This window comes from Cygnus atratus, chromosome 20, assembly GCF_013377495.2.
Source record: "Cygnus atratus isolate AKBS03 ecotype Queensland, Australia chromosome 20, CAtr_DNAZoo_HiC_assembly, whole genome shotgun sequence".
Lineage (NCBI taxonomy): Eukaryota > Metazoa > Chordata > Aves > Anseriformes > Anatidae > Cygnus > Cygnus atratus.
The window spans coordinates 4,735,177-4,761,469 of NC_066381.1; the positions used below are offsets into that span (position 1 = coordinate 4,735,177).

General features: G+C 41.2%; 1 protein-coding gene across 17 annotated transcripts in view; it reads left to right on the forward strand.

Annotated features, from left to right (window-relative positions):
- CUX1 (cut like homeobox 1) overlaps positions 1-26,293 on the forward strand; it is a 268,016-nt gene that overhangs the window by 87,700 nt on the left and 154,023 nt on the right. For all 17 annotated transcript variants that reach the window (XM_035559220.2, XM_035559233.2, XM_035559234.2 and 14 more), the window contains exon 3: positions 18,840-18,887. In XM_035559220.2, coding sequence (XP_035415113.1) covers positions 18,840-18,887 — 48 coding nt within the window. The remainder of the gene's footprint in view (positions 1-18,839; positions 18,888-26,293) is intronic.

Genomic DNA, 26,293 nt, shown 5'->3' on the forward strand with positions numbered 1-26,293 from the left:
ATGCTATTTGATTCACAATCCTCTGCTCCTTTAGTTCTTTCACATATTAACGAGTTTGATCACTGCTCCATATAAATGAGGCATAATCTGAAGCTGTCAGACCTAAACTGTGTCTTGAACATACACTAAGTGAATTTATTCAAATTTCTCTTTAAAGCTAGGAATATTTATAATAAAACTTGTCAGAGCTTCAGTTAACAGTTTACAGTGGAAGTATTTTTGGTTGTGAAATACAAAAACAAGTCCAAAAATGACTTTGTGAGCTGATATTATTATATTTGCCTTGCATATGGAAAACTCATGTTGTGATTTCAACAACAAATGAGAAAATTGTCAAACTTCTATGAAAATTAATTAACCTCAAACTTCTATGAAAATTAATTAAGCTTAAACTCCTATGAAAATTAATTAAGCTCAAATGAAAATATGTTAAAACACTCCACAAATTTATACTAATGTGACTTGCAACAATTGCAATAAAAGAGCAACAGACTCTGTTAGGAATGCTTTTAATTCTGGTTGTGCTGCTTCTGTCATAGACTGAAACTGGATATATATTGAAGTGAAAACAGCAGACTTTTTTTTTTTTTATCCTGTGATGTTCCCAGGGAAGTATGCTGCGTAAAAATGTCTCCTGGCTCTCTGAGCCGCAGACTCTCCCTATTTTGTTTGACTGCTATTCGGGTTAGTACCTCTTCCTCAGACTGCATTTGTCTGTTCTCCCGTATCCTGTCTGACACAGGGCTGTGTCCTCACTGGGGCAGAGGCCAGCACAGAGGGAGCTTGAGTCTTGTCTGGGTTTTTCTTTGTGTTCCCCTAATACAAATATGTAAAATTTAGGAATGTGCTTTATATGTTTGAGTGGAGGAAGCACAGAAATAAACAATATATAAAGATGACTTCTGAATTCCGAACTGCCAAGGCTGGCTGCAATAAGGAACTGTCAAAAGGAACAATAGTAGGAGCAAATATGTCTTTTTTTAGCTACGAGGATAATATTTTGGAACGGAATGAAGGCTATAGCTTATGAATCTCATTTCCCTCCTTAGCCATATCAAATGCAGAAGGGGAGTGTATATCCAAACGTGTGTTGCTGTGTGAATGAAGTTTAAACCAAAACTCAGAGTTAGGGAACTCGTACAAGGAGTTTCTGTTCTAAGCCCTCGGGCTGGGCTTGGCCAGACGGCCTGGAGCATCCATGAGCTCCTGCCTGCAGCCTAAGGGCAAAGCTGATAGAGTTTAGCCCCCAAATTCAAAACATTATCTTACCCAGTCGAAAGCATTATCTTTGTCTAGTTCTGTGTCCAAGGCTAAACAGACCCTGGAAATGTAAGTTGAATCGAATGTGTGGAAGATTTCCTTAGCAGCCTTGATGTGAACAGGAAATTGATCCTCCAGCACAAATGTCCAGAGTGCCAAAAGCTCATTCTTCAGAAAGATAATCAGGCACAAAATGTTGCAAGTTAATCAGTTCTGTTCCAGTTTAGTATTTTCGGTCAGTTCAGTTTTAAATAAGCATTTAATTAGTTCTTAAAGTATATTTGAAAGCCTTCGTGCTGGACCTCATAGATAATGATGCCTGAGATTTTTGTTTTTTTGTTGAAAAGTGAAACCAGATGCAGATTCGCCATCCAAGTTTAGATTCTGGCTGACTGAAAGCTATGGAAGATAGGCTTTTTTTTTTTTTTTAATCATTTTGGAAGTATTTCATGTACTGCACTAGGACTGGCTGTTATGTTGTGGATGTTGATTCCACGCAATGTTTTAAGATGTTGGAACAAAATTCAAACATGTAAAGCAGCAGAATCAGATTGTTCTGTTCAAAAATGGAGGAAAAAAGAGGATTTTTTAGTTAATTTAATATTCAGGAAGTTGTCAGTACCATATAACTCTATCAATTTCCATATGCATTGCGCAGTTGTACTATTTAAGCCTCCTTTCTTTCCTTTGGGACCGAATTCTTGTCCCAAGTGCGAAACCACGGTCCGTTTTTTCCAGTGAGAACCATCGTGGGAGTTGAGAAGCACGCCTTGCCCTGCCGCTGCCGACTCACCACAGCACCCGGTGTTCCCATGCTTGGGGCTCCCCACAGTGCCCCCGGGCTTCGCCCAGCTGGCTGCTGCCCCGTCCCACAGTGCTGCTGCTCGCCCTTCCTCTTCCTCTGAAGCAGCTCAGGAGAGGAGCTGCCTTTTCCATCTTCTGCACCCTGCCCTGCAGAAGCCGCACTCGTGCTGTAGTTTTTTGAACATAACATTTGTTTTTCACTTGCTCAAGGTTCGCACAGTGTTGACAAACGACCACTTGTGACGGCCATGTAAGAAATGCCCGTTTTAGATTTACTTGTTAAAGCAGCCCTATCTGCTGTCTTACTGCTTTCGTTTCATGGGACAATCTGTTAAGGGTCCTCCCTGAGGGGATGCAGAGGGAAAATCCTACTGTGTTTGTGATGCACTTAATCCACAGCCTGTCGATGGACTGAAATAAATACAGCGTTCACCTTTCTGTTTGTGGATTCCTTTCAAATACAATTACAGTGTCACCTGTGGCATCCCGATTCATCAAGATCTGCACTAAGCACTTCTGAATCTTATTGACCACTTGTTTTAGAAGATGATAAATCCTTGTTCTCCCAGAGCAAATAGATTTAATAGACCAGATTTTTTTCTTTGATTTATGTTTGCCATGACCAGAAAGCAGGATTTCAGCATCCAGTCGTCAGTGCTTCACAATTACAGAGTCTGAGGCGGGCAGTGTCTGTTTTGCTGCTGTATGACAAATGGGGTAAGATGGCCCGGTGACAGTACATGATATGTTCATACAGAGCTAGAGCACTCGTTGCAGTGGTTATTTCAAGATTGAACTTTCTTGAAACCTCGCCTTGAATTTAGAGGATGCCTCTATAGATGTAAGCTCTTCAGCTTACTGGTTAGAAAATGAAGACAGGCAAAAAAAAAAAAAAAAAAAAAAGCCCCATGTGTTAGATTTGAAAACAAAGATGAGATGTTTTTAACCTATGTAGAATCTTTGAAAAAGTGAAGGTAGTGTGTACTTTGCAGGGCTTGGAAGATTACTGTAGACATTTGAAAATTATTTTCACCCCTCATTCTGTAACATAGATAAGGGCATAAAAAGCAATCCTAACTGCATTTCAAAAAGCCACAATGCTAGCACACAACAGCCGAAGAAATTAAAGAATGACATGTTAAATTGTGACTATATGATAAAATTAGATAAACAGAACAGAATAACCCAAATGAGATTTTGGCTGATGGAATGTGAATGTGGTTACAAGTCTGTGTTTGTGTGTTGTCACAATAAACAGTCATGTGAGTTGCAAGCATTAGCGATGCAGAGTGGCACTGCACTTCATGGATCATAAGCTGGAGTGGCTTGTGCAAGATGCTGTCCCCAGCTGCTGCCTACCCCTTTCCTCATCTGCTATCAATCCATATGATTTGGAAGGGGTGCTATACCCCATGGTATTTATGGGGTACCTGGGCCTATGCCTTATCTAACAATTTCATCATTAGTAGTTGCATCCATGGGATTAGAAGAGCACCAGAAATAGTTGTGTTTACTTAATGTTGTCAGTACATTAGAATGGGACTTGTCTAAATAATGAAATCCTAGTATAGCAACACATCACTTGAAAACCATATGTCAATAGGGCTTTAATATTGCTTGAATATGAAGAGGATGTTACACAAAATAGAAAGATTCTGCCAACCTACGGATAGGAATTGGCATTTTTCAGAACAGATGTCATTGATAATTTATAGATGCCTTTAAAAATTAAACTTTATATAGAAGCCGGCTTCAAAATGGAGTGTTGTCAATGTTCTAAGTGCATTAGGTACATTAAGCGAAAGCGTACACTTCACTCAAAGGTATTTAAATACTTCAGAAGTCAGTTGCAACCATGTCAACCAGGTCTGGTTGTGTTCAATATTAAAGGCTCATAGCAGTCTGCTGGATTACAGATAACGTGGTTGTGCTCCCAGGAAGTGTTTGGAAAATAGTAATTATTAGTTTTATTTCTTAGGTTTCTGATTTAAACTTGAAAATGAAATGCATGCTTCCTGGCAAAAAAAGACACTTTTACATCTAATAATATTAACTCAGCTTTTTCTTTCAGTAAACTGTAGAAACATCATATTGATGGCCTCCTCACTTTAAAAATGGCTTCGTGGTGCACTCACAAAACAGAAGGCATCTACTCTCTGCTCGCAGGACAACACCACAGAGCTAGGAAAATTACTGGAAATCTTTCTTGTGCTTTTGTGGAATTAGGCTTTCCTTTTTTTCTTTTATAAATTCACTTCTTGTTAAATGATCCGCCTAAAACTAAACAGGGGTTAATACACTCTTTGCTAAGTAAGAAAAATAACAAAAAGAAAAGTAAAACTGAGGTTCAGCCCAGGAAGATGGGAATTCTGAGATAATATTCAATGTGCCCAAAGGGACAATGCTGTCTCTTGTTGTTGCTGTCTATATTTAGATACCATGCTCATAGGCAACTTAAAATACCTAGAATAGCAAGAAGAATTTTTTTTTCCTTTCATTTGAAGTGGCACAGGGTAGGGTTGTTAATTTTGGCTTATCACAACTGACACTTGAGTAGGGGGAAAAAAAACAGTGGTTTGAAGCTTTAACTCTCTCCACATGTGCGCCTTGTGAAAAGCCCTCTTGACTCCTGTGAAACTTTCTTGGCTGACTTAAATTATATGCCCCTCATTTAGGAGAAGTTCACAGGTCGTTTAGTTGATTTAAAATCCATTGTTGTTTGTGCAGCTGATAAGGAGTAAAATAGCTATTAGTTAACAGTCTGATAGTTCAGAAAAATGTTTTAATAAGTTTAGCTTCCTACTTCCATCAGCTGAAATTCTTCTGATTAGTTAATGGGAGCAGTATGATTTCTACTTGAATACTCCAGTTTATATGAAAATGAGCAATTTTTTATTTCTGTTGCAGCATAATTCTTTATGTTTCAAGATGATTAAGTATTTCTGTATGATGATCTGGTAAATATTTATGTTTTATGAACATATTACATACTTCAGTGTGCTGGTTTTTAATGGGTAACACTCAGGAGTGTCAGTTAGAGCTGTCAAAAGTATTGAGCAGAAAAATGGAAGAGAAATCGCTGCTGTCCTTCCCTAAGTTCTGTACTATTAAAAAGCACGTGGAATATAGCTGAAATTAAATCTTTTCCAATAGGAGCTAACAGTTGTTTATGCTTCCATTATCTGATAATAGCAATGAAATATTTCCTGGCTTTTATAATTAGAACTTCAAGAGCAGTATCAAAAACAGCATGTTGGACGCTGTTGTTTGCTTTGATGAATCCCTTGTACAAGTGAATTATCTCAATCCTCAGATCTGGAGGACTCTGCAAGAGCTGCTCTGTTCCCTCCGTCACTGCCACTGAGGGGGGTCATTTCACCCCAAAAAGCTGCTGGAGGTGGGCTGTGCTCAGGGGGCTCCTGGGGAGGGCTGAACAGGCCTGGCTGGGTGGAAGAGGCAGTCTGTCTTTCAAGAGCACAAAAGCCTGAGGCTGGTTTACATTCTGAAGTTGTATAGAAAGAAATGTCGGTTAGTGGTGGGAGGGGATGTGGGTTTGGGGTTGTTTACCAGCTCACTATACACAAGAATATGAATGCAGTTACAACAGCGAAAAGATGTTTATTTCTTTTCCTACATGGGAATCACTATTTCAACTTGCAATTACATCCAGAGTGATGAAATTTCCTCATTTTAATGGCATTGGAATGAAATAGTACAGCTTTCTAATTAGAAAGTTAGTTGACCGTTTCTAGCCATGTAACTTACATGTGATGTGGTGAAGATGTTTTATATACGTATGTTATAAAGGATGTGAGAGAGCAGGGCATACTATAAGCTTTTTATTTACCAAGCTCCTTAAGTGAGGTGATGTAATTACCAAGGATGACACAGGGACTATGTGGGCAGTTAAGCGTTAACAGCTGCGTGCTCACTAAAAAAACACAAAACGGTCATTTTGATTTATGTGAATGTTTTAGGAGCCCAGTTCTTGTACCAGTCACTGCCCAGCAAAAGGGCTGTAGAGTCAGGATTGCCTCTTTAGTCCCTGTATTACAGCCCAAGTCACTGAGGTTTTCACCGTGCAGGTGAGAGTTAGACAAAGGAGAGCTTGGTACTGGGCCTGCCTCTGAGTCTGTGGGACTCTGGCTGCTTTTAAGACTTTTTCGCATCAGCTTCTTCAATAGTAGTGTTGAACTTCAGAGCAGCAGTTCCCACTGCCTTCTTAAAAACAAACTTCCATGGGCTGGAACTTATTGTGGAGTCCATTTAACTTTTCCTTCTTCTCATGTATGAATGGCTTACATAAGGCATGATCTCCGTAGCCCCTTGTGTGGGTTATCCGGTATCAGTCTGTTTTCTAGCACTTAGACCTGCAAATATGCAGCTGTATTAGGTTACTGGAAGTCTTTTTTATCGAATGAAGGAAAACAGATTTAAACATGCATTTTTCTGAAGACTTAATAAGGTGAAAATTCAAAATCAATTTTAAAAATTAACTGTTATATCTTTTTATAAGCATGGACAATCAGGATCCACTAAGTAGAAGTTGTAAAGTCAAATAAGTTGCTGAATGACTATTGATTAAGGTAAAACAAACAAAGGGGAGAGAAAGACAGTCCTCGATGTCTCTTGCCCCATTTGGCTTTTTGTTGTCTGTGGACAGCCTGCAGTGTTAGTCCCCGCTCAGCTGAAGAGAAAGATCACATTTAAAATACCATCTTTGAACTTCATGGTATTAATAAGCAGCTGGGCAAGATACAATCTCCTCTTTTCCTCTAACTCCCCTTGTCTCTGTGTTTGAAAGGCTGTGACATGGCTGCATGGGGTTTTCGGCCTTCAGCTTGTGGTGACCAGGCCGTCCCCAGATCCTGGTGACGGGGCTGTGCCACTGCCTGAGGTTTCAGAGCCCTGAGGTTTCAGAGCAGCTCATGGTTGTTAGGACAATTAACTGGTGTGTGCTTTTGCACAGGAAGAGGCTGGTTGTGAGTCTTGGCTTTAAATGACATTTAAAAGTGAGCCCCTGTGGCATTTTGAAGCGGCAGGGCTATGTATCAGGACGGTTTCTTACTGATGTTCTTTCAGGCAGCTGTATGCCAGACAGAGGAGAGGTAGAAGTTCAGAACTTGCAGCAAAATGAGTAAGATACTGAAAATATGCAACATGAATATCATGGAGTTGAACAGCTCAGTAGAAGTGTTTCAACTTCCCTGTGGAAGCCCAGTGAGCAGCCTTCAATCAGGTGGTGTCACTGGGCCTACAGATACCACCAAAACCCCAAAGCGTTTAAAGTTACCTTTGTGTTCCTGTGACTCTGAAGGTGAGTGTCAGGGACTCAGCAGATTACTAGGCATTGTAAAATAAAACAATAATACCATTCTGAATCTCTGAGAGAGAAGGATGTAGTTTTCTAACTGAGGCCCAGATCTTTCCCTGGGAAACATGTTTTGGATTTAGATGCTCTGCAATCTTACCAATAAAAGATGGTTTATATATGTGTGTATATATATGTATGGAGGTATGTGGGTGTGTATGTATATATATATATATATATATTCCTTTCTATATATATAAAGAAATTGAAGCAAGGCTACAGTAAATACAGTTGTGCCTATAAGCTAAACTGTCATTTATGATATTATTTTGTTATGCTTTTCCTGGGAGAGCCCAGGGCTGTGATTACCAGTTCTGTGTTGGTATGAACAGGTCCCCAAAACAGTCAGAGACTGTTGTTCTGTTTCTCATTCAGTTCTCTGATGTTGCACTTTGACAGTGTTATCTATTGGTTTGCTTTTTGGAAGGTTGTCATTCACTTTTTTTCACTGTGTATTTTTTGTGCATGTGTATATTTTTCTGTATAACACTTCAAAGGAAATTGTTTAATAAAGCAGTTTCTAAGTACATGTTTCTCCACATGGCTTCTCACTTGAGCTTGTCTAGATGATACCGTCTCCTCTGTCTGTCATACTCTCATATTATTCCATCCTGCATACAAAATTTAATATTTACTTCCAGTCTTTCAGCCAGTATACCGAGGTTTTGCTCCTTGGTTTAAGGAACTGTAGTCTTAGCCATTTTGAGCCCTCAGTGGCACTTAACGTCCCTTTTGAGGCGTGTTAGGAACATTTACCTTAAAGCCATTTGAACTTGTTGTATCTTTTGTTTAGAATGCACAGAGCAACTTTTGGATCCAGCTAAAAGAAGGTTTCAGTACTTTATCACATACTGTTGCTTTTTACTTATTAGTTTAACCTTTGTGTAAAATTAACATATGTATAAAAGATGGTCATTGCAAGAAGTTAAAATACAATATTTTTCTGGATTTAAGGATTGTTGCAAGCATTGTTGGAATTCCTTTGTAAGTCCCTGTGTACATCAGTCAGTCAGTTTTGACCTCCCCTACGTTTTTTTGAGTGCACATTTCACTTCATTTACCAGTTTGTGCTAGACTTCTCGTGACACTTGGTGGTAATTGATATTTCAGGTAAGCTGTAATGGAAGACATCTGCTGTCTGGTGAGGTGCATGTCTCCAGTAGTAGTAGTGTAAATGAAAATGTGAACTTCACAGCATCTCATTCTGGTTCACTCATGTATATAGATGTATTTCTGAGAAGCACAAGTTGTTAACAAAGTTAAGTTTTACTGAAGTGTATCTTAATTCCAGTATTTTTGTACTTAGTTTTTACAGTCTTGTAAAGAGTGGGAAAATGCTTTTGAGAAAAGTATTTGACAGTTTGTCTAATTTAGCAGTATTACAGATCAAGGAAGTTTGCCACTAGGATAGGAATAAGGTAAAAAGTTTGAAGCTTAGGTTAAAATGATTGTAGATAACTCAATCTGCAGTTGCCATATATAGTCATACAAGAAAAAGTCTGCACAAATCCTCCAGACGTTTATGGACTTCTCTGATTCATCTGTCAGAGCCAAACAGCTCCAGCCAAGAGATAGGGAATTTGTTAAACTGCATTAAGTTCCTAAATTGCTGTAGCCCAAAGGAGCAATTCTGCCTTTTTAAGGGGGAAGAGTAGGAGGGAGTAGGCTGGGAGGATAGTGCATTATGAAGTCTACTTTTGGTAAGAGGTTCAAGAAGATGAGTAACATTCTAGAGCTCTTGAGGAAAGAAAAAAAAAAAGCTACACAAAAAAACTTGAATTAATTTCCGTTGCTATCATCAAAAGCTGTCTTTCTAAATTTAGCAGTCTCCTATAGACGCTCGGCTTATGCTAGCAACAGTGAAACTATTTTTCCTTAAGTGCAATTTGTCACCTCCCCCTTCTAAGTTAATAGAAGATAAGCTTGTATTAATTCTGTTGATTTATTATTACACAAGTATGTCTCATTTTAATCTGCTATTGAGTTCATTGTGATTCAGCACTAGGCTTGCATGCGTTCAGTAACGGAAAAAAAGTGCACAGGAATGGCAGACTGAGCTTGCTCTGTCTCTGTCTTTCTGACTCTCTTTTTTTTTTTTTTAATTTTCTTTCTGGTCTTTTTATCCCCCCAGTATACTGGAATGGTTCACAGTTCAGCATATGAATTTGGGAATTGGTCCCAGCTGAGACTATATATTATGGTTGTGAGGAGATGCTGTTGTTCCAAAGTGCTTTATGTGTTTTTTTTTAATTTCTTAAGTTCAACTAACAGGCAGTAAACATACTGAATAAGCCTGTAGTGAGATTTTACTTTCTCCCATCCTGATGATTCATTTATATCTACTGTGCACTACCGATGCATAGGCATTATAGGCAGTGTGTTTCAGCAGGAATTTTGCTGAGAAGCATACTGGTAGCAAAAGTTTGTTTTCTCTGAATTGCTTCGTTTATGGGAGCAACATGAAAAGATCTGTGTTTTTTTTTTGATTTAGGTCAGGAGGATGACAGTTATATTAATTTTGAGGTGTTTGTTCCAGATGTGGTAAATTAGACGTAATAAATACTTTGGGCCCATAGACAGTGCTTTTGAGGTTGTCATTTTTTTTCTTTGAATTTCTCATTTTTGTGGGGCTCTGAAGTTATGACTTCAGCTGTATTTGAAAGTGCTGCCTGTTAAAGGCATGGTAGCCTGTGAGCAGCAGCAGCAGGCAACTGGCCAGTGGCTCCCTGAGTAGAAGAGGTCACAAAGAACACAAAGACAATGAGGATGATGCTTGCGGGAGTTTTAGCAAATGTAGGACGTGGATTTACAGGACAGCTGGCTTTTTGCTCTGACCCTCACGAAACAACTTGTTTTCTATAGGAGCAACTGGCTGTTGAATAAAATGGTCAGAATCAAGATTAAGCAAGCAAATCTTATAAACAGATTATTAGAGGATTGCTTAGTATTGGATTTTCTTGCATTGGAATCATAGAAGAAGGCTGACTGTAATGATATAAATCAGTAAATATACCTGTGTTCTTACACGCAGGTATGTCAGAGTACGATTAATAACGTGGTCTGTGCGCAGCTAGGTTTTTAACATGTATTTGAAAGATAAGCAGAGAAAAAGGCTTGCGGTATCTGATGTCTCACAGCCTGCCCCCTAGTTCACATGTAGTCAGTAAGGATCTGTGAGGATAAAATCTGATTCCTTATTTTAGTATTTAGCACAGAATTACTCTTCTTTCAAACTTAACCTGGCTCTAAAGCAAGATACTTGTATTTTGGAAATCTTTCCAATCTACCTGATAGCAGGTTTGGAACATTTTTTGAGTAACCTCACTTTCCCTAAATAGGAAACACATGTTGAAATGCCTGGTTTCTCAATAGCCCTACCTCTCTTCTCCATGAGACCAAGGAGAAACCCCAGGCTGGTGAGCGCAGCGCTGCCACGCAGCACCCAGGTCTCTGGTTTCTTGCTGCCAGAAGGCGCAACTGAGCGCTCAGGTAGGGTGCGCACTGATTCAGACACAGCTCTGCTTGTGGTGGAGGGAATAGGGAAAATTGCAGGTGCAATTATGGTTTCACATTAAATATTCGTCTTTTTACATCCACCATGTGAAGCATTAGTCCGTGTTTGAACTGGTGTTGTTAATTGGACCACAGTACTTATATGCCTTTTCTGCAGACTCATGGCCCATGTCATTAGCTTCTCATTAGACACGTTAATTTTTTAAGACTCATAATAATTACCTTTTTTCAGAAGTTCCCCATTTTACACTGAAGAGAAAAACCTCTGTTCTGCAGGCTGTAATTCTGAATAATCAGGGCAGCATTGTGAACTCTTTGGCTATAGACTTTCAAAGTGGAAATGAGACTGCTGGAGTGGATGGAGAAGGATTTAATGCAGGATGTGCTCTGGGAGGAGTATTAAGGATGTTTTTTACAGGAAGCCTCAGCTGCAAAGGAAGAGAGCTTGTGGAATGATGTGTAGGTTTGGAGGGACAGAGTGGTTGTGATTAAGATTGGGCAAACGCAGGTGAGGCTTCTTATGGGGATGCACACGAAGTAGTCAGTTGGCTTGCGGTTTTATTAGATAGGCGTACACAGCTAGAAAAAAAAATAATCTGCAGGCACTTAGCAAAGCTCGGTACCAAGTGATTATCTTCTGCATATGCAGAGATACTGGCCTGAGCCCTAAGAACGGAGGCTCCTGGGTTTCGCTGACACGTGGTTATCCTGCTGGCAGGAGCAGTGCGCTTCAAAGATTCTGAAATATTTATTTGGCTAATCAAATTGTGTTTCATTACGCACAATAAGTAGTTCTGCTGACCTGGGATGGTAGGGACATGTGGTTATTCCCATGACAAGGGTCTGGCAGGGTATGTTTGGTATCGCCTGCAACCTCCAGCAGGGACTACGGGGCTTAACAAGAAAGCAGGACAAACTGTTAGCAGGAGGAAAATCCTCCTGGGGCTATTAGCCAATATGCAGCTTTCTAACTTTGTAAGTTTGTTAAAAATTGTGGTGGATTTTCTGCACTTATTGGCGACCTATGAAAGAAGCCATCCATTTTTTTCTCTACTGTAATTTTAGCGGTCAGGCTTTCATTTGCTTAGAATTAGCTCTTTCCAGAGCTCTTCTACCTCAATCATTTTTGTTTGAATGATTTTTTTTGTTTCCTAGCAACTCCAGTTTTTAAGTTCTGAATTGTTTCTGTTCAATGTCTTTTCTAGCCAATGTTAACTTACTGGTTTATAAATGACGGCAAGGTTTCAACATGATTCTGAAATGCATAGTTCTCTACATTCGTTTGTAAAGTTAGTCTAAAAAATCTTTTTTACATTATATATAGCATATGCGTGTGTATATATACATAGACACATATATATGGGTGCAACAGCTCTTCTTTTGCACAGTTGATTCTTTAAACAGTTGTGAAGGTAACCAGTCTGTTTATACGTTGCTGCATAGGCACAGAGTAAACTTGTTAGCTTTATGTTTATTTTAGCTTGGAAGAAGCCATAAGAAGATTCCATTAAGATTTGCTCAAGTGAGTAGTGCCATTGAAAGCACCGTGCCAGTCCCAGACCTTAGGAAGCGCGGCGAGTAGACACCTTCACAGATGCTTCATTTTTCTCGTGCCTGGGAAGAGCAGGCTTTGACTCCTCGCCAGCGAAAGGGACCACAGGAGCAGCCCCAAAACGCTTGCTCGCCTTGGGTTATTAGGGCCCATGTGGCCTGCAGAGTTTGGTGGGAATGAGGGTATTTCCACAAATAGTCTGAGACTTCTCTGTATGTCAGCTGTCGAGGCTCGCTTCTTTCGGGGATTGTCATGTGGCAGAGGTCTGAGGTGGTTAAATAGCAAAGATTCTCTCTCTTTTCAGGGAGTCTCTTTTAGTTTTAATTCTGTAGACTGGTTATGCCCTGCTTCGTAACCTTTCTGAAGTGCGAGCTTCTCCCCCTGAATTACAATGCGTGTGTTTTTGCTTAATTTTCTACTTTCAGCTAGAAGCCTGCTCTCACTAAATCAGCCTTTCGCAAATGGAATATTTTTTCACTTCATGCTGGGTGGGTCCATACACTGAAAAATAGGTCAAGAACAGTAATCTAAATCTACTGCTAATAAATAATTAAAGCTAATGGAATTTGCACAAGATCTGTGAGCTAAAATATTTCAGAATACTATGGTGTACATTTGGCTACTGTAAATCAGGATTTTTTATTTATCGCTGTGCTCGGTTGAAACACATCTATAAATGTAACTTGAAATAATTTTTTTTTGTACAGGGAAAATACTGGCATGTTAGTATATTAAAATAACTGAAAAGTCATAGAAAATTGATAACATCGTGATTCATTCTTTAATGATCAGATTTCAAGTAAATACTTTAGCAGCCTTAAGCAATAAGAGGTTTTATATCTCATTAAATCATAGTGTAAATTGAGCAATAAATTGTTTGCTCATATGATTTAATTTGCCTTATATTTTAGGAATTAAGTAAGTCATCTAAGCTACTGCATAATACCTGTTTGGACAACTGTCTGGGTCTTCAGTTTCATACCTTTCAGAGCAAAGCTAAGTGGAGCCTGCTGAAACTAATTACAGATAACGACTTCTGTGTTTCCCTTAGTACACCTCCAAACGTGTGCCCAGGACCTCTGAAGAAGAAATCATAAATTCGGTATTGCTTCATAATTGTGGGTGCAAAGAAATAAATATTTAACCGTGGGTAGGTGAGCATCTGCCTGAACGATCGCAGCTTGTGCACCAGTTTGCCCATAGCAGGGCGAAGCTTATGCACACATTGGCTCTCTCTAATTAACCAGCAAAACTGATTGCTAGTAATTATAGTTAACTTGCTGATTCCTGTGTTTCACAGTGACAAGTTGTCCTGTAACTATGTTACAACCAAACAGCTCAGAAGCCCATGCCAAGGTTCTTCCCAAATCCTTCCTGCTTGGCGGCTTTTTACCTCTCCCCCTTTCAGCTCCATTTACACAAGAGCAATGCTCAGCGACGTTTCTGAGATGATTGCTGCGTGGACAAAGTGTAGGGAACCCTGCCTGCCAGGGTACCCTGATAAACGCCCCCTAGGCTCCAGAAATGAGTATGAGTTGAGCCAGCACGCTGCTCGGTGGAAGAGGGGCTCCAGCCGGCTGGCAGGTTGGGACTTGAGAGCTCCTTGCGGGGCCGTGCCCGTCCTTCTTTACGTGCGGACTGAGCTGACAAATAAATACCTTCCCACACAGCAAATCCGTCCTGGTTCTGTTCTGGGTGCTGGAGATTGTTTCTTTCTCCGCAGGCTCTCACATGAACGCGGAGTCTTGCCAGTCTGAGCGCGGGGCTGCTCGTTAGTTCCTCCGTACGTGTGGGCTCATGAGGGAGGAAACGGGGAAGGGCAGGGTGGCAGGAAAGCCAGAGCATCTCGCCGGTGATAAGGTGGCTCAGAAATAGATAGTGACAGCTGAACTAATGATGTCACCGATGCTGATACAAGTGGGCTGCTTCTCATTATGATTCCTCTGCCAGACACAGTGACATTTGCCAGCCAATGCGTGTCTCAAGTAGACAATATATAGAACAAATCATAGGAAGGGTGGCACAGGAGGGATAGGAAAGAACATTTGCCCATTTTTTTGTTTTATTTTACACGAGTGCAATACTTCTGCAGGTGATAAAGGTGTACAGGTCAAGCTTAACTCCCTGGACCACTTTATCAACTCAGGGTTGTAGGTCTCTTGTTGTGACATTTAGAGATAAGCATTTGGGAAGTAAATGAGATCGAGCAGTCGGAGAGGAGATCGGGAGGTGCTGTACAGCTTTAGACCTCAACTGAATTACCAGTACAGCATTGGTAGCCTGACCAGTGATATGTCCTTTGTACTGCACGCAGTGTATTAAGATAGAGATAGATAAATAATGTAATTTACTTGTCAGAAAGATGAATTTGTCGCCCAGCTTTTTACCATGGATTTATTCTTGGCTTATTTTCCATAGAGTTATTTTTAATGTGAATGGAAAGGGAGTTAAAAATTATTTGGATTCAGATTTCATTGTGTAGCCATTTGATCAAAATATAAACTAGTTGTTTATACTCCTGTAAAGAGGAAAATGCTATATTAGCTTTCAGCTATCAGATTTGATTCAGATAATGATACAGCATCCTAATTCATAGTCTCTACTTCAGCTATTGAGTTTGTCTGTGATAGAGCCTTTTTCAGAAAACTGCTCCATTCTGATAAATCATCCACAGAAAGACGGAGCACGTTTAGATGGCATGGAAAAATAGGCCAATAATGTGATTTTATAGGAGTGCTCGAATATTTCAATGCATTTGTGCTGATAAATTGTCATTTGTTTTAATGTTCAATTGCATGTACTCTTTTTAGCTGTTCTGCTTGATCGCAGTGATTTGCTAGCTGTATGCGAGTGCAGGAGTTGGTTGCTTTTCCTGTTTTGATCAAAACCCAGGCAGTAAAGGCCACCACACTTTAAACAGATAATAAATCATATGGTGTCCTTGCTAACCAACGCTACAGATTCCCCCGGGTCCAAACCGAATGTCCTTCTTTCTGTTTAGTTCAGTGCAGAGAAGGTAAAATTCTATTTGATGTTAATACAGGCTTTTGAGACAAAGTCTGATGAGGAATTTTTCCGAACTGCCAAAAATAAATCTCACCGGCAGAGTTTTAGCTGGTGACTTGAGGCATATGTAATCCTGACTTCTGTGTGTTTATTTTCACTTCCTTTTTGTTGTGAACTGTCGAAAGTTTTGATGCTGGTTAGCCAAGGAAGGAATTACAGAAGTAGCCTAAAAGCACTTTTGGGGGGGAGGAAGGGGGAGAAAGGGGGAGGAGAGGGAGACAACCAAAACTGGTGTGAGGAAGGGGTGTATTCCTTTTGTTATGCTGCCTGCCATTTACCCACTTATCTGCATGGCATGTTTGGTTGCATTTAAAACACTGGAGCAAATTCCTTCTGGTTACTTCCCTTAGCCTATCTGCTCTGGGCAGATAATGGAAAGGGGATACTTTCTCTGCATTGTTCAGCTGCGGCAGATCTCAAGTTATGGCGAAGATTTTGAGTTGTCAAAGCATTTTGCGCTGTTAAAGTGTGCTGTACTGATCAGCGTGTCCCACCACTGCCCCGGATTGATTACTGCTGTACAAACGATTGCTTGCCTGTGAGACTGAATCACTTCGAGCTGCCTTCTCCTCTGTCACGAAATATTTTTAAAACAGTTTTACCAACAACAGAAGCTGCTGCCTACATTTTCCATAGCATAAGCCGTTTTCCCATTATGCCTACATTTCCAAGCATAATGTTTTGCCATTATGGCATGAATTTTGCTTAGTAATGTTTTGATTGCTGGGATGAGCCTTTAGCATCCTGAATTTGCTAAATGAAGAATGTTTGGGAATCAGATTTTATACTCAATGGCTTTTCCCCCCTTTTATCAGCTTGACCAGCTGTTTCTTTGGCTTTGGGATGCTCCTCATATTTCCCCTCCTTTTCCTGCTCCTCTCTTCTGTCCTCCATAGCCAACGAACAGCAACATCACTCGTTATCAGAAGTGAATAGGAAGGCAAAGTCGGGACATGGTTTATGATCATGAAATAAAAAGTTCTGCACATTCAGAAGTTAGTGCGTTTCAGATACAAGATACACGGTTCAATAGCAGGCTCTGCTAGTGCTCACCATGCACACAGAGGAGCAATGCTTACATCTTCTGCCTCCACAACCAGCTGTGGTTTGTTTTCCTGAATGTCACTGCGGCGCTGTGTCGTCTGCAAAAGTGTCTTGGGTGATTTCTGGTGCTTAGGCAGTGGGGATAATGTTTGACGCTTACGAGCTGTGCAAGCACGAGGCTTGGGGCTGGTGTTGAATTAGATCTCCTACATTTCTGCTTTCAGCTTTGACATCAGTTTGCTGGCTGGCACCAAACCAGTTAGTAAATTCAGAGGCGATACCAGGAACCAGGAGCCTTAAACCCGATGATATCCTATGAACTGAGATTTTTATTTCATGAAATGTTGCTTTGCTTGAATGGTGTAATTTTCCCTGATTTTATGAAGTTTAAAAGGATACCAGTGTCCTGATTGTAAGTCTTAGGTCTCAGTTTACAATTTCACTGTGCGTTAAAACCTGGCACGCCAGATTTTGGCCCTGACTGCAGACATTTATTTTGCCATTGATGGTTATTGTTTTTTTCTTCAATGTCATCATCGTCGCGTTACGAGGAAAATAAGCTATAAAACGTGCAAAGCCTTCTGGGCTCCCAGCGTAGTCAGGAAGTGGGAAAAGCTGCTCAACCTGCCAGCTTGCTTTGGTAGAGGCATAATTTATCGACGGTCATGGTACACAAGGACAGTATCTACCCTTTTTCTGTCCAAAAATAGACGACAGAAAAGATCAGGAAACGTTCAGGTGACTTGGTCTAAGAAGAGCAGCGTTGTTTGGTTTGGTACGGAAGAATGAGCTTATAAAGCTGTGACATTACCCTCATCGTGGTGGGGGTTAGCTGTACCGTATGCAGTAACCATGGAAGAAGTGTGATTTGGCTGATCATTTGTCTTTGATAGCTCCATTGGCATTTGGCCCCCTGAGCCATTTCTCAGGGAGAACTCCCGATTCTCCAACTCCCTCTGTGACCTGTCATTTAAATGACAAAACCCACTTCTCTCAAAAGCCTTCTTTTCCTTCAGCAAAACAGATTAAACCCAGGGCTGAGGGTATTTTGGTGTGTGGTTTAATGCCCAATTTGTTGTGTGACTCGGGACGTAAAAGTATGCATTATTGCATTGGAAGAGAGAATTTCCCAACTTTCTGTGCTGACCCTCTTTTCTGAAATGCCCAAGGCTTCAATGGGCACTTTTAATACAGAGAGAAAATACTTCAAAGATGTCTTTATGACCCTATTGCATGAGCTTCAGTCTAGCTATGGGACTGTGGGAAGCAAGGAAGGTTTCACGGCCGTGTCAGCAGCTCGTGACTGCCCCGGTTGTGTTGTTGGGGCGTCACGGGGCTGGGCTGGAGTCTCCTGCTCTCACCTGGCCCTCAGCAGCTCCTCAGCTCCGGGCAGCTGGGCCTACGAAACCCTCCAAGGCTGGGAAATCCAGCCCCATCTGGGGTTTGTAAGTCCCAGCTGGGAATTAGTAAGTAAATTCGGCCTACGTTGGTTTAAAAGCAGAGCCACTGAGAATTTTATAAAAGATAGATGTATCCCGTTGTCCTAACTTACCTTGGTTGGTAAGTCAAACTATGCTATGAACTATTAGGGTGCTTCAGTGGACAGTATTTTAATGAATTTTGTAGTGTGAAGTGTGCTGTAATTCTGGAAAAAGAAATTTTGAGTTGAAACCAACTTTGTTGGTTTGAGAAACCAACAAATAATGCTCCCATCTTCAGTATGGCTATCTCCAGTTCCTCAGTGACTGAAGTCATAGCACTCTTCAGAAAATAATAAATAAGATAGTCTTTTTACAAAATGACAAAACTCTTAGCTGGACTGATGGTCCAGAGTCATCTTCCTTCAAGCCTGGCTTCCATTTGTGGAAATTTCTTCAGCGTAAGTTCAGAGGTGTAGCTGCTGTTTGGGAAGATGGAGGCATTTACTTCTAATCGTATTAGTGTTTCAGCTGAATTATGAGCTGAAAGCGTTTAGTGCTTACCTAACATCACTACAGTTTTCAGTTTTGTTAATTAATGCTGTTTGCAACAGATACAGGTGTACATCAAACTGGAAATTCAGACTTGTTCAAAATGAATTCTGGATTTACATTTACTTTAATCAGAGCTCCCATAAGGTACAACGAAGTCTTACGCAGTACTTAAGATCTGAAAACAGGCTTGGGAAGAACTTGACGACGACACAGCCTTTCACACTTTCTGATGAAATATTTTGCTTCTGTCTTCTAGGACCTTCGCAAACAGGTAGCTCCATTACTGAAGAGTTTCCAAGGAGAGGTAAGAGTTTCTGCTTCTCTTGATGCTTTTGATCTCGCTTCATGTGAGTAGCGTGCCCGCAGTCTCTCAGCGTGGCCGGGTGGGGATGGAACCTGTGAGCAGGGAGCATTGATGGGGTTCAGCTTTTCTGCATTTGGCTGTGTGCTGGATGTATTTGTGATGCGCTGCATTTGTGCTGGACAAGCTCAGCTAGTCAAATCACTTTGCATTTGGCATACTTGAGCGTAAACTTTTGCTGTTGTTGTGACTCAGGTGGCACACAATAACTCGGTATGCGTCAGTGACTCGACAGTTCGAATGCTTAACGAATGCAATGTAATGTGTGTATACAAAAATATGAAGGATATTAAAATAGTTGTAGTGTAAACCTTTTCAGCTGTAAAAGACTATTCTAGGGGAGTTGTTGGAAAACCTTAAGTTAGCAGGTGTTTGTTGGAAAACCAACAGAAAGTGTTCAGAGCTTTGGTGCTGGCTCTTTATTTGGTTTGTCTTCACACTGCTCCACTGAGAAACATGTGATTAGAGTCATCACAAGTTTAAAGGCCAACTGTTGTTATTTTTGAAGAATTTCTATAGGAAATGGCAGCTGGGCCAATTGCAGTATTGTGGACAGCACTGAGGCACTCACATCACATGAGCGAGGGCCAGCTGGGAGCTGTTGTACTGCCTCTAGGAAAAAGCCATGGATGAAATTTGCAAGTTATTTTTCTCTTTATAAAGATTAGTTCCTGGGGGTAGGGTGGCGGGGTAGGTTTAGGTTTTAGCTTGCACTTTTACATTGCAGAGCCCTACTTTTAAGGTCATCTGTGTTCCAGCAGCAAAACTACTTAATTTCTCAGTCTGTAGTAAGTTGTGAGCTGATCCTGTACTGTTACAGTTCCCATCAGAGCACAGGGAAATTCAGGAGCATGTTTTCAGAAGTCTGCCCAGGGAGTTAAGTGCACAACTCCTATTATCTGTAATGAGGGTTGCATTTCTGATTACTTGTACTTCCTGCTAAATACGTATCCCAAATAGACAATAATTTTTCATCTTAAAAGCAGTATGGTATTTTTTAGTTTACTATCCAATTTCCCACGTACTGCTAGAAATAAATAAATAAATAGGAGAACTTTGTCCTTGATATATCTAATAGCAATTTGTGAGAACAAAGAATGACTTGTGTGAGTCCATTTGCCAATAGAAATTTACACTTTAAAATTGTTCCAAGTGAATTGCAGTGCTCTTAAAACCTTTCCACTTTAGTTTCAAGCTTGCAAAGCACTGACTGAAGTGTATGTATGCTTTCAGCACTGTTCTATAATGAAGGGAATGTCTGAAGATCAAGTAAGAAACATAAATCAAAATTTTGCTTAGTGAAGGAATATTATCCAATTAGATCTTGCCCATTGGAGATAGTTCACTATTACCTTTGTGTGGTTCATGCACACTCCTCTTGTACAGATCTGCTTCACTAATGTAAAAGTGAAGTTTATGTTGGTATAAATTCAATCTCATAAATTACAAGGGTAACATTTGTTGGTAGAAATCCCCTCTTAAGTGAAGCACGAATATGTCACAAGATTGTGCTGCTGAATCTCCTTAGGCAGTGATTCCAGTTTCTGTAGTCTAGACAGGGTTTTAGAAACCTAAAAGAACTGAATTAATTGTGATTGAGCACATAAATGCAGAACAGCTAACTGTCAGTTGTGGTATTTCATTATAGATTTAATTACTGTACCTTGTTTTGGAGACAAATAGGATAGAACAGAGTAGTTCAGTTGGAAGGGACCTTCAAAGTTCACTGAGTCCAACTGCCTGACCTCCTCAGTGCTAATCAAAAGTTAAAGCATATTACTGAGGGCATTGTCCAAATGTCTTTTGAACTGACAGGCATGGGGCATCAACCACCTCTCTAGGAAGCCCACTCCAGTGTCTGACCACCCTCACAGCAAGGAAATGTTTCCTAATGTCTATTCTGAACCTCCCCCGCCTTTCCCATATCAGAATCAAAATACTAAGGGTATCAGTAATAATACTAAGAATGCTAAGAAATCAGAATACTGAGAATATTAGCCTGTTCTGTTGAGTTATAATTTATTGTTCAGTGTATAGATTTGGCCTCTGTTTATTGTTAAGACTGGCTTTCTGAAAGATCATGAGATGAATGCTCCAGGTAGGTCAAGAACAAATTGCCTTCAGTGTATATAGGCTTTTCTCCATTCCAAACCCACTGGAGTTGCCTCGTCTTACTCTCCCAAGATGGCTCTGCAAGCCATGTAGTTGGGGCAGGTCTTGGTGTCACAGCACAAGTGCTCTAGGACATCTGCAGGGAGGAAGAAATTGAAACGGGGAGTGATCTGCTGGTAAGAGGTTCCCTGCTTCTGCTACAGACACTTCACAAGTTGCAGCCCCAGTGAAGCATACAAAAAAACAATGACAACAACAAAACCATAAGTAATTAAAATAAAGAGAGGTAAAAGGAAAAGTAGTGAGAATAGATGCCTTCTGCTGGAGAGGAAGTGTTCTGGAGCAGCAGGTAAAGAATATTCTTGGAGTGCTCTGGTTCACGCCCCTGTAGGCATTGTGGATGTTCCTATTGAACTTCAGGGCACCACCTTCTCATCGTCTTTTTCTTGTACAGAAGCTAGGAAAATACGTTCTTGTACGACACAGCTTCTCCATCAACCATGTGGTCTCCACTGCACTTTTGCCCCTCGCTTCTATCTCCACCCTGTACTGCTGTTGTTTCCACCCTTTTCTTGCTCCCTACTGACAGAACTAAGTAGGTGTTTTGGCATGTCAGAGCAATATTAAGTTAGCATTCTGCCCCAGAAGGGAAGCAGGCCTTTGCAGGTGCCACATGGGATGACTCCTTCTGTGGGCTCAGGGCACTGGGGAAGGCCAGACAAATCAGAAGGTGCAGTTCCCTAATGAACAGAGGTATTTAGGTAGCTTTACATAGCTATCGATGTCTTCCTGCCTACCTCTGGACTGTCTCCCCACCTCCTGCCTTCCCTCCACACTTCTGCTTATATGATCCCACGGAGAGCACAAAGTTTTCTGTTTTTCCCCTCTTTTTTGCTGGCTTACTTTTCTGCCAGGTTAGTCACTGACCCAGCTCGCTGAGGCTCCTGCTGGCCAGGGGAGAGCAAAGCCAAGGGCAGAAGGAGTGCAGCCATGCCAGTGTAGGTTGACTTAAACTGTCCTTGAACTGTACCCTCAGCAAGCCCGACGTGACTTGGAGAGAGGTTAACTTAAGCTCGCATATTTAAATATCCTCCCAAGCATGCTTTATGGGACATCTGCTTGTAAACCTGTGGCTAGTTCACTTTTTAAAATAAATACACTGATCACTTTAGCCAAATTTTCTTCTCAGCTTGAACAGATATTGGTACCTCGTGCCCCACTCTGTATAGTACCTTTGTATAATATGCTCACAAGTAAAAAACAAAACAAACAAAACCTGTAACATTCCATATTCCGTGGATATTTATCTCAATCAAAAGAAATTGCAAATGAAACTGTTCCACTTATCAAATCTGCAGTTTCCATTAGTTGTTGGAAATAACTTTTTTTTTGGTACAGATTGTTGGTGCTTTAAGTAAGTGTGGATTTTTTATGATGACAGTTGAAGTAAAGCATTATGAAATGAATTTTAACATGCTACAAATTTAAAAATGCATTCCGAGTGCAATGTGAAACCCTGCTAATTTGTCATTGATAATTTCATTATAGTACTTTTTCCTTGTTTAGGATTTTAATGGAAATTGGATGCATTTTTTTTCTTTCTTCTTTTTTAATGAATAGACTGTTGTGTCTGATAGAAAGCTGGTAACATTGTCCTTTTGATTTCTGTGGGTAGCTTTTCTAACTTTCCTGGAAGGTTTAAGGCATAGAGGGTATAAATAGCTTATTGGGAGCAAGACGGTTAGAACTCACTAACTTGAGGTGTAAAATTCCTAACATTTCTGTCTTGAATCTCATTTTTTGTTTGCTTATCATTAACCCGAGGATGCATCTTATTAATGGTTTGCTCACAGTATGCTGGGCTAAATGCAGGACAGAATCAGAAAGGCTTAAGAGCTTTATCATTCAATCATAAAATCATTATTTATCATTTCCAAGTTGGCAAGCAACCACCTCAGTAAGCTGTGCTCAAACCCACTGGGTCATTGTGCATTACCACGTTTACGTGAGCCGTTGGATATTTGTATGGGAAATCTTAAAAATAAAACTTTATGTTCTTGGGCTACGTTAATTCACAGAGCTGAAGCTGTGGTATGGAAATCTAATGTCTGAATCCATATTTGTGAAGTCATCAAATAGATATTTTAAGGCTGGGAAAGGATTTCCTGAGGTCATTAGCATTCTTTTCATGTGGCATAGCAGTACTGTCCAACAGTAATGCAGTAATCCCTCATTTGGAGAACCCTTTAAGGCACATACTCCGAAACAACACGCTATGCTTCGTTTCTGTGAAATCCATTTCTCATTTTCTTCTCACAAAGCAAGTACTTTTAAGAGTGCTCCCGTTCTGATGAGACCACTCTGGCTCCCCACTTAGCTGAATTGCTCTTTAAACTATTAATTTGGTCAGCAGAGTAATTTAATAATTTTCCATATGCAGGCAACAGAAGCTGAAAATCTGTTTGGTGTGCTGGAACTACTAATCATGCCTTTGAAGGAGGGCTTTAATAATGCGTGTGTGTGCCTGAAGAACTTCGGACACGCTTTCCTTCTGCATTTTGGAAGGAGTTATTCCTGAGCTGATACCCTGATACTCCCTCTCCCCCCTTTAATTTCCTTATGTTAAATTTACAAACCTAATTAATACAATTTCTTTCCTGTAGGTTCACTCCATGATGGCTCAATTAGAGTAGCAGTAGAACTGTGGTTCAATATTCAGGCCAGCTTCATAATTGAAAACACATTTTCTTCTCAAAAGCTGCAGCTGGTTTGGTTCTGCTCATGCAGAAAAGGATATAACCTTGCATAACATAGGAAATGAACGGTTGAGAGAGAAGCCAAATTCAATTTCAGTCAGATATTTTGAGGATAAGTCCATGATCTATGGAAGCAAGGGAATGAAAAGTGTGTGTATGTGGAAAGCAGCGTATTCAGCACTCTATTAATCACGGCTAGCCTGGGTGCTGTTGTGTGCTGTTGCGTTAGCGCTGATTCGAGTACAGAGGCTGGAGAGCAGCCAAGCACTCCAGAAGTTAACCTCTTAAAGACCCTGAGCTGCTTTCTGTTGAATAAATGTAATTTTGTGGTCAGAAATAAATGCTTGTGATGTAGCAGGAGCTTTGAAAACAACAGCGTGGCAAAGCTATTACAAATTGCTCTGTGTTGTGGAAGTCAACAGCATACATCAAAATTCAGAGCTCGCATCAAGCCGAGCCCGGCCCAGAGCCTCGCCACTCTTCAATGAAAGTCCCATTAAACCACTCCATGTAACAAAATGGAGTAAATCTGGTCTTTTTGGTGGGTAATTGTTATCTTTCAGCATCCACTCTGCAGGGTGGGGGTGGTAGGTAATTTCCTTTGTATAAGGGGAGCACGGGGACTGTGCCTCCATGTCAGTGCTGCTGGGGAGGGCAGAGGCGTGCCCTCCATGCTTTTTGGGGTGTCGGCAGCTCAGCAGCATTTCAACTCTGTTTACATGCGTGTGCAAATACTTATTTATTTATATTCATCTGGCTTGATTGCAGTTTAAACAACAGGAAGGTGATTTAAATATACTTACTTGAGCATCTCAAAGGCAGATGCGCTCTTCCTGGTGAGCATGGAGGGTGCCTGCTTCCACAAGGGTCAGAAATCTCCCCAAGAGAAGAGAAGTTTTAACTCCAGAGCAAGGGGCAGAACTGCAGAAACTCTCAAACTGCAGAAATTCGGCTATTGGGATAACAGATGAAGTCCCAAAGCTAAGGAATGCCAGCCAAACACATACCAGCACCAGGCACCTTTCCGAAGCTCTTGCAGGTTCATCTCCATCCCGTCTGGTGTGCAGGCAAGTCGTACAGAAACAGCCATCACTACTGGGGTAACTTTGGGGGGGGGATCAACCCAAATCCTCTTATTTTTATGTAAGTGACAATGTGCTGAAATTCCTGTTGGCAGCTGGTGGGCTGTCTATATTAAGGCCTGCTATGCCGCTGCCACGCATTTGGGTGAAATGCTAACAGTGGTGGGAAACTATTTATGCAAAATTCAGATAGGCAGCACTGTTTCAGTTCGCAGTGTCAGAAGTATCTTCTCATCCTTAAAAAAAAAAAAAAGAAAAAAAGAGAGTTTGAAGTGTGCTGGAAGGAATGGGGATGGGAGCGCTGTGCAGGGCGTGGTATTCTGCTGAGTGTCATCATAATCCAGTCCCTGCTTCTCCAAATACAGAATTATTCCTGTATTTATTGCAGAATTACTACAAGGCTTAATACAGGTCAGTGTCTGTTTCTGCCTTGCTGTAATAAAGCAGCAGTGATTTGTAAGAGGGCAGCTCAGTATAAAATATGAGCAAAAGATTGCATTTTGGTATTTATGTGCAGGTAGATTTGCACAAAGGCAGTTAATGAGCTCGTGGCTGCAAGGATTCCTCTGCCATATTTTTAAAAATACATGAAGAAAAGGTTGGGTCATTTCGAGGGAGAAAAGTGATTGTGGGGTCCAGGCCACTGCTTATTGTAGAGGCAGGAGGAGAGGCTGATGGGCAGATGAAAGCAGCCACTCGCTTTCCTGCTGGGAGGCTGGAGGTGAGGGGGGATGGCACAGGCTGTCACCGCTTTCTCTCCTTCCTGCCCTGTCCCCCTTTGCTGTGTTGTGTGCCGAGCTTGCCCGTGTGCTCCTCAGGGGCAGCTGTCCTCCATCCCACCCCATGCTTGTGCACAACATTGAGAATCAAACACAGCAAGTTCTTCTCGGGTTAGTAGCATGCAGCGAATAATTTGTTGATCCCTTTGCTAGAAAGGTGTTGTTTTTTTAAGGTGTGCAGGCTGTAAGGAAGCCAAAGTCCCCCGGTTGGAGGTTGTGTGGTGCTGGCGCCCCTTCCCCTCCCATTGCTCCCCAGCTGAGACCCAGACGAGCACAGCTCTGGTGCCCTCAGCAGCAGCTCAGTGTCCCCAGGGTGCCCTGGACACAGTTACTGTCCTCGGGGGACACGTCCCCTGGAGCTGCTGACTGCCAGGGCTGAAGGTGCTCGGTGTCCCTGGGGAGTGCAGCACACAGCTGGTAATTACGGCTGCTTTATTGCCTCGCCTTGGAAGAATTGAGCTTCTGTCACATTCACCTGCAAAGTGGCTTTTTTTTCCTCCTTGCTTCCTGACGTGTTTGGCTTTTTTTCCAGCAATTTGACCCTCCTTTTGCCACCCATGTTTTGACAGTGTGGTTCCGTGCTGTACCAGCCCATGGCAGCACGGGGCTGCCGTAGGCAA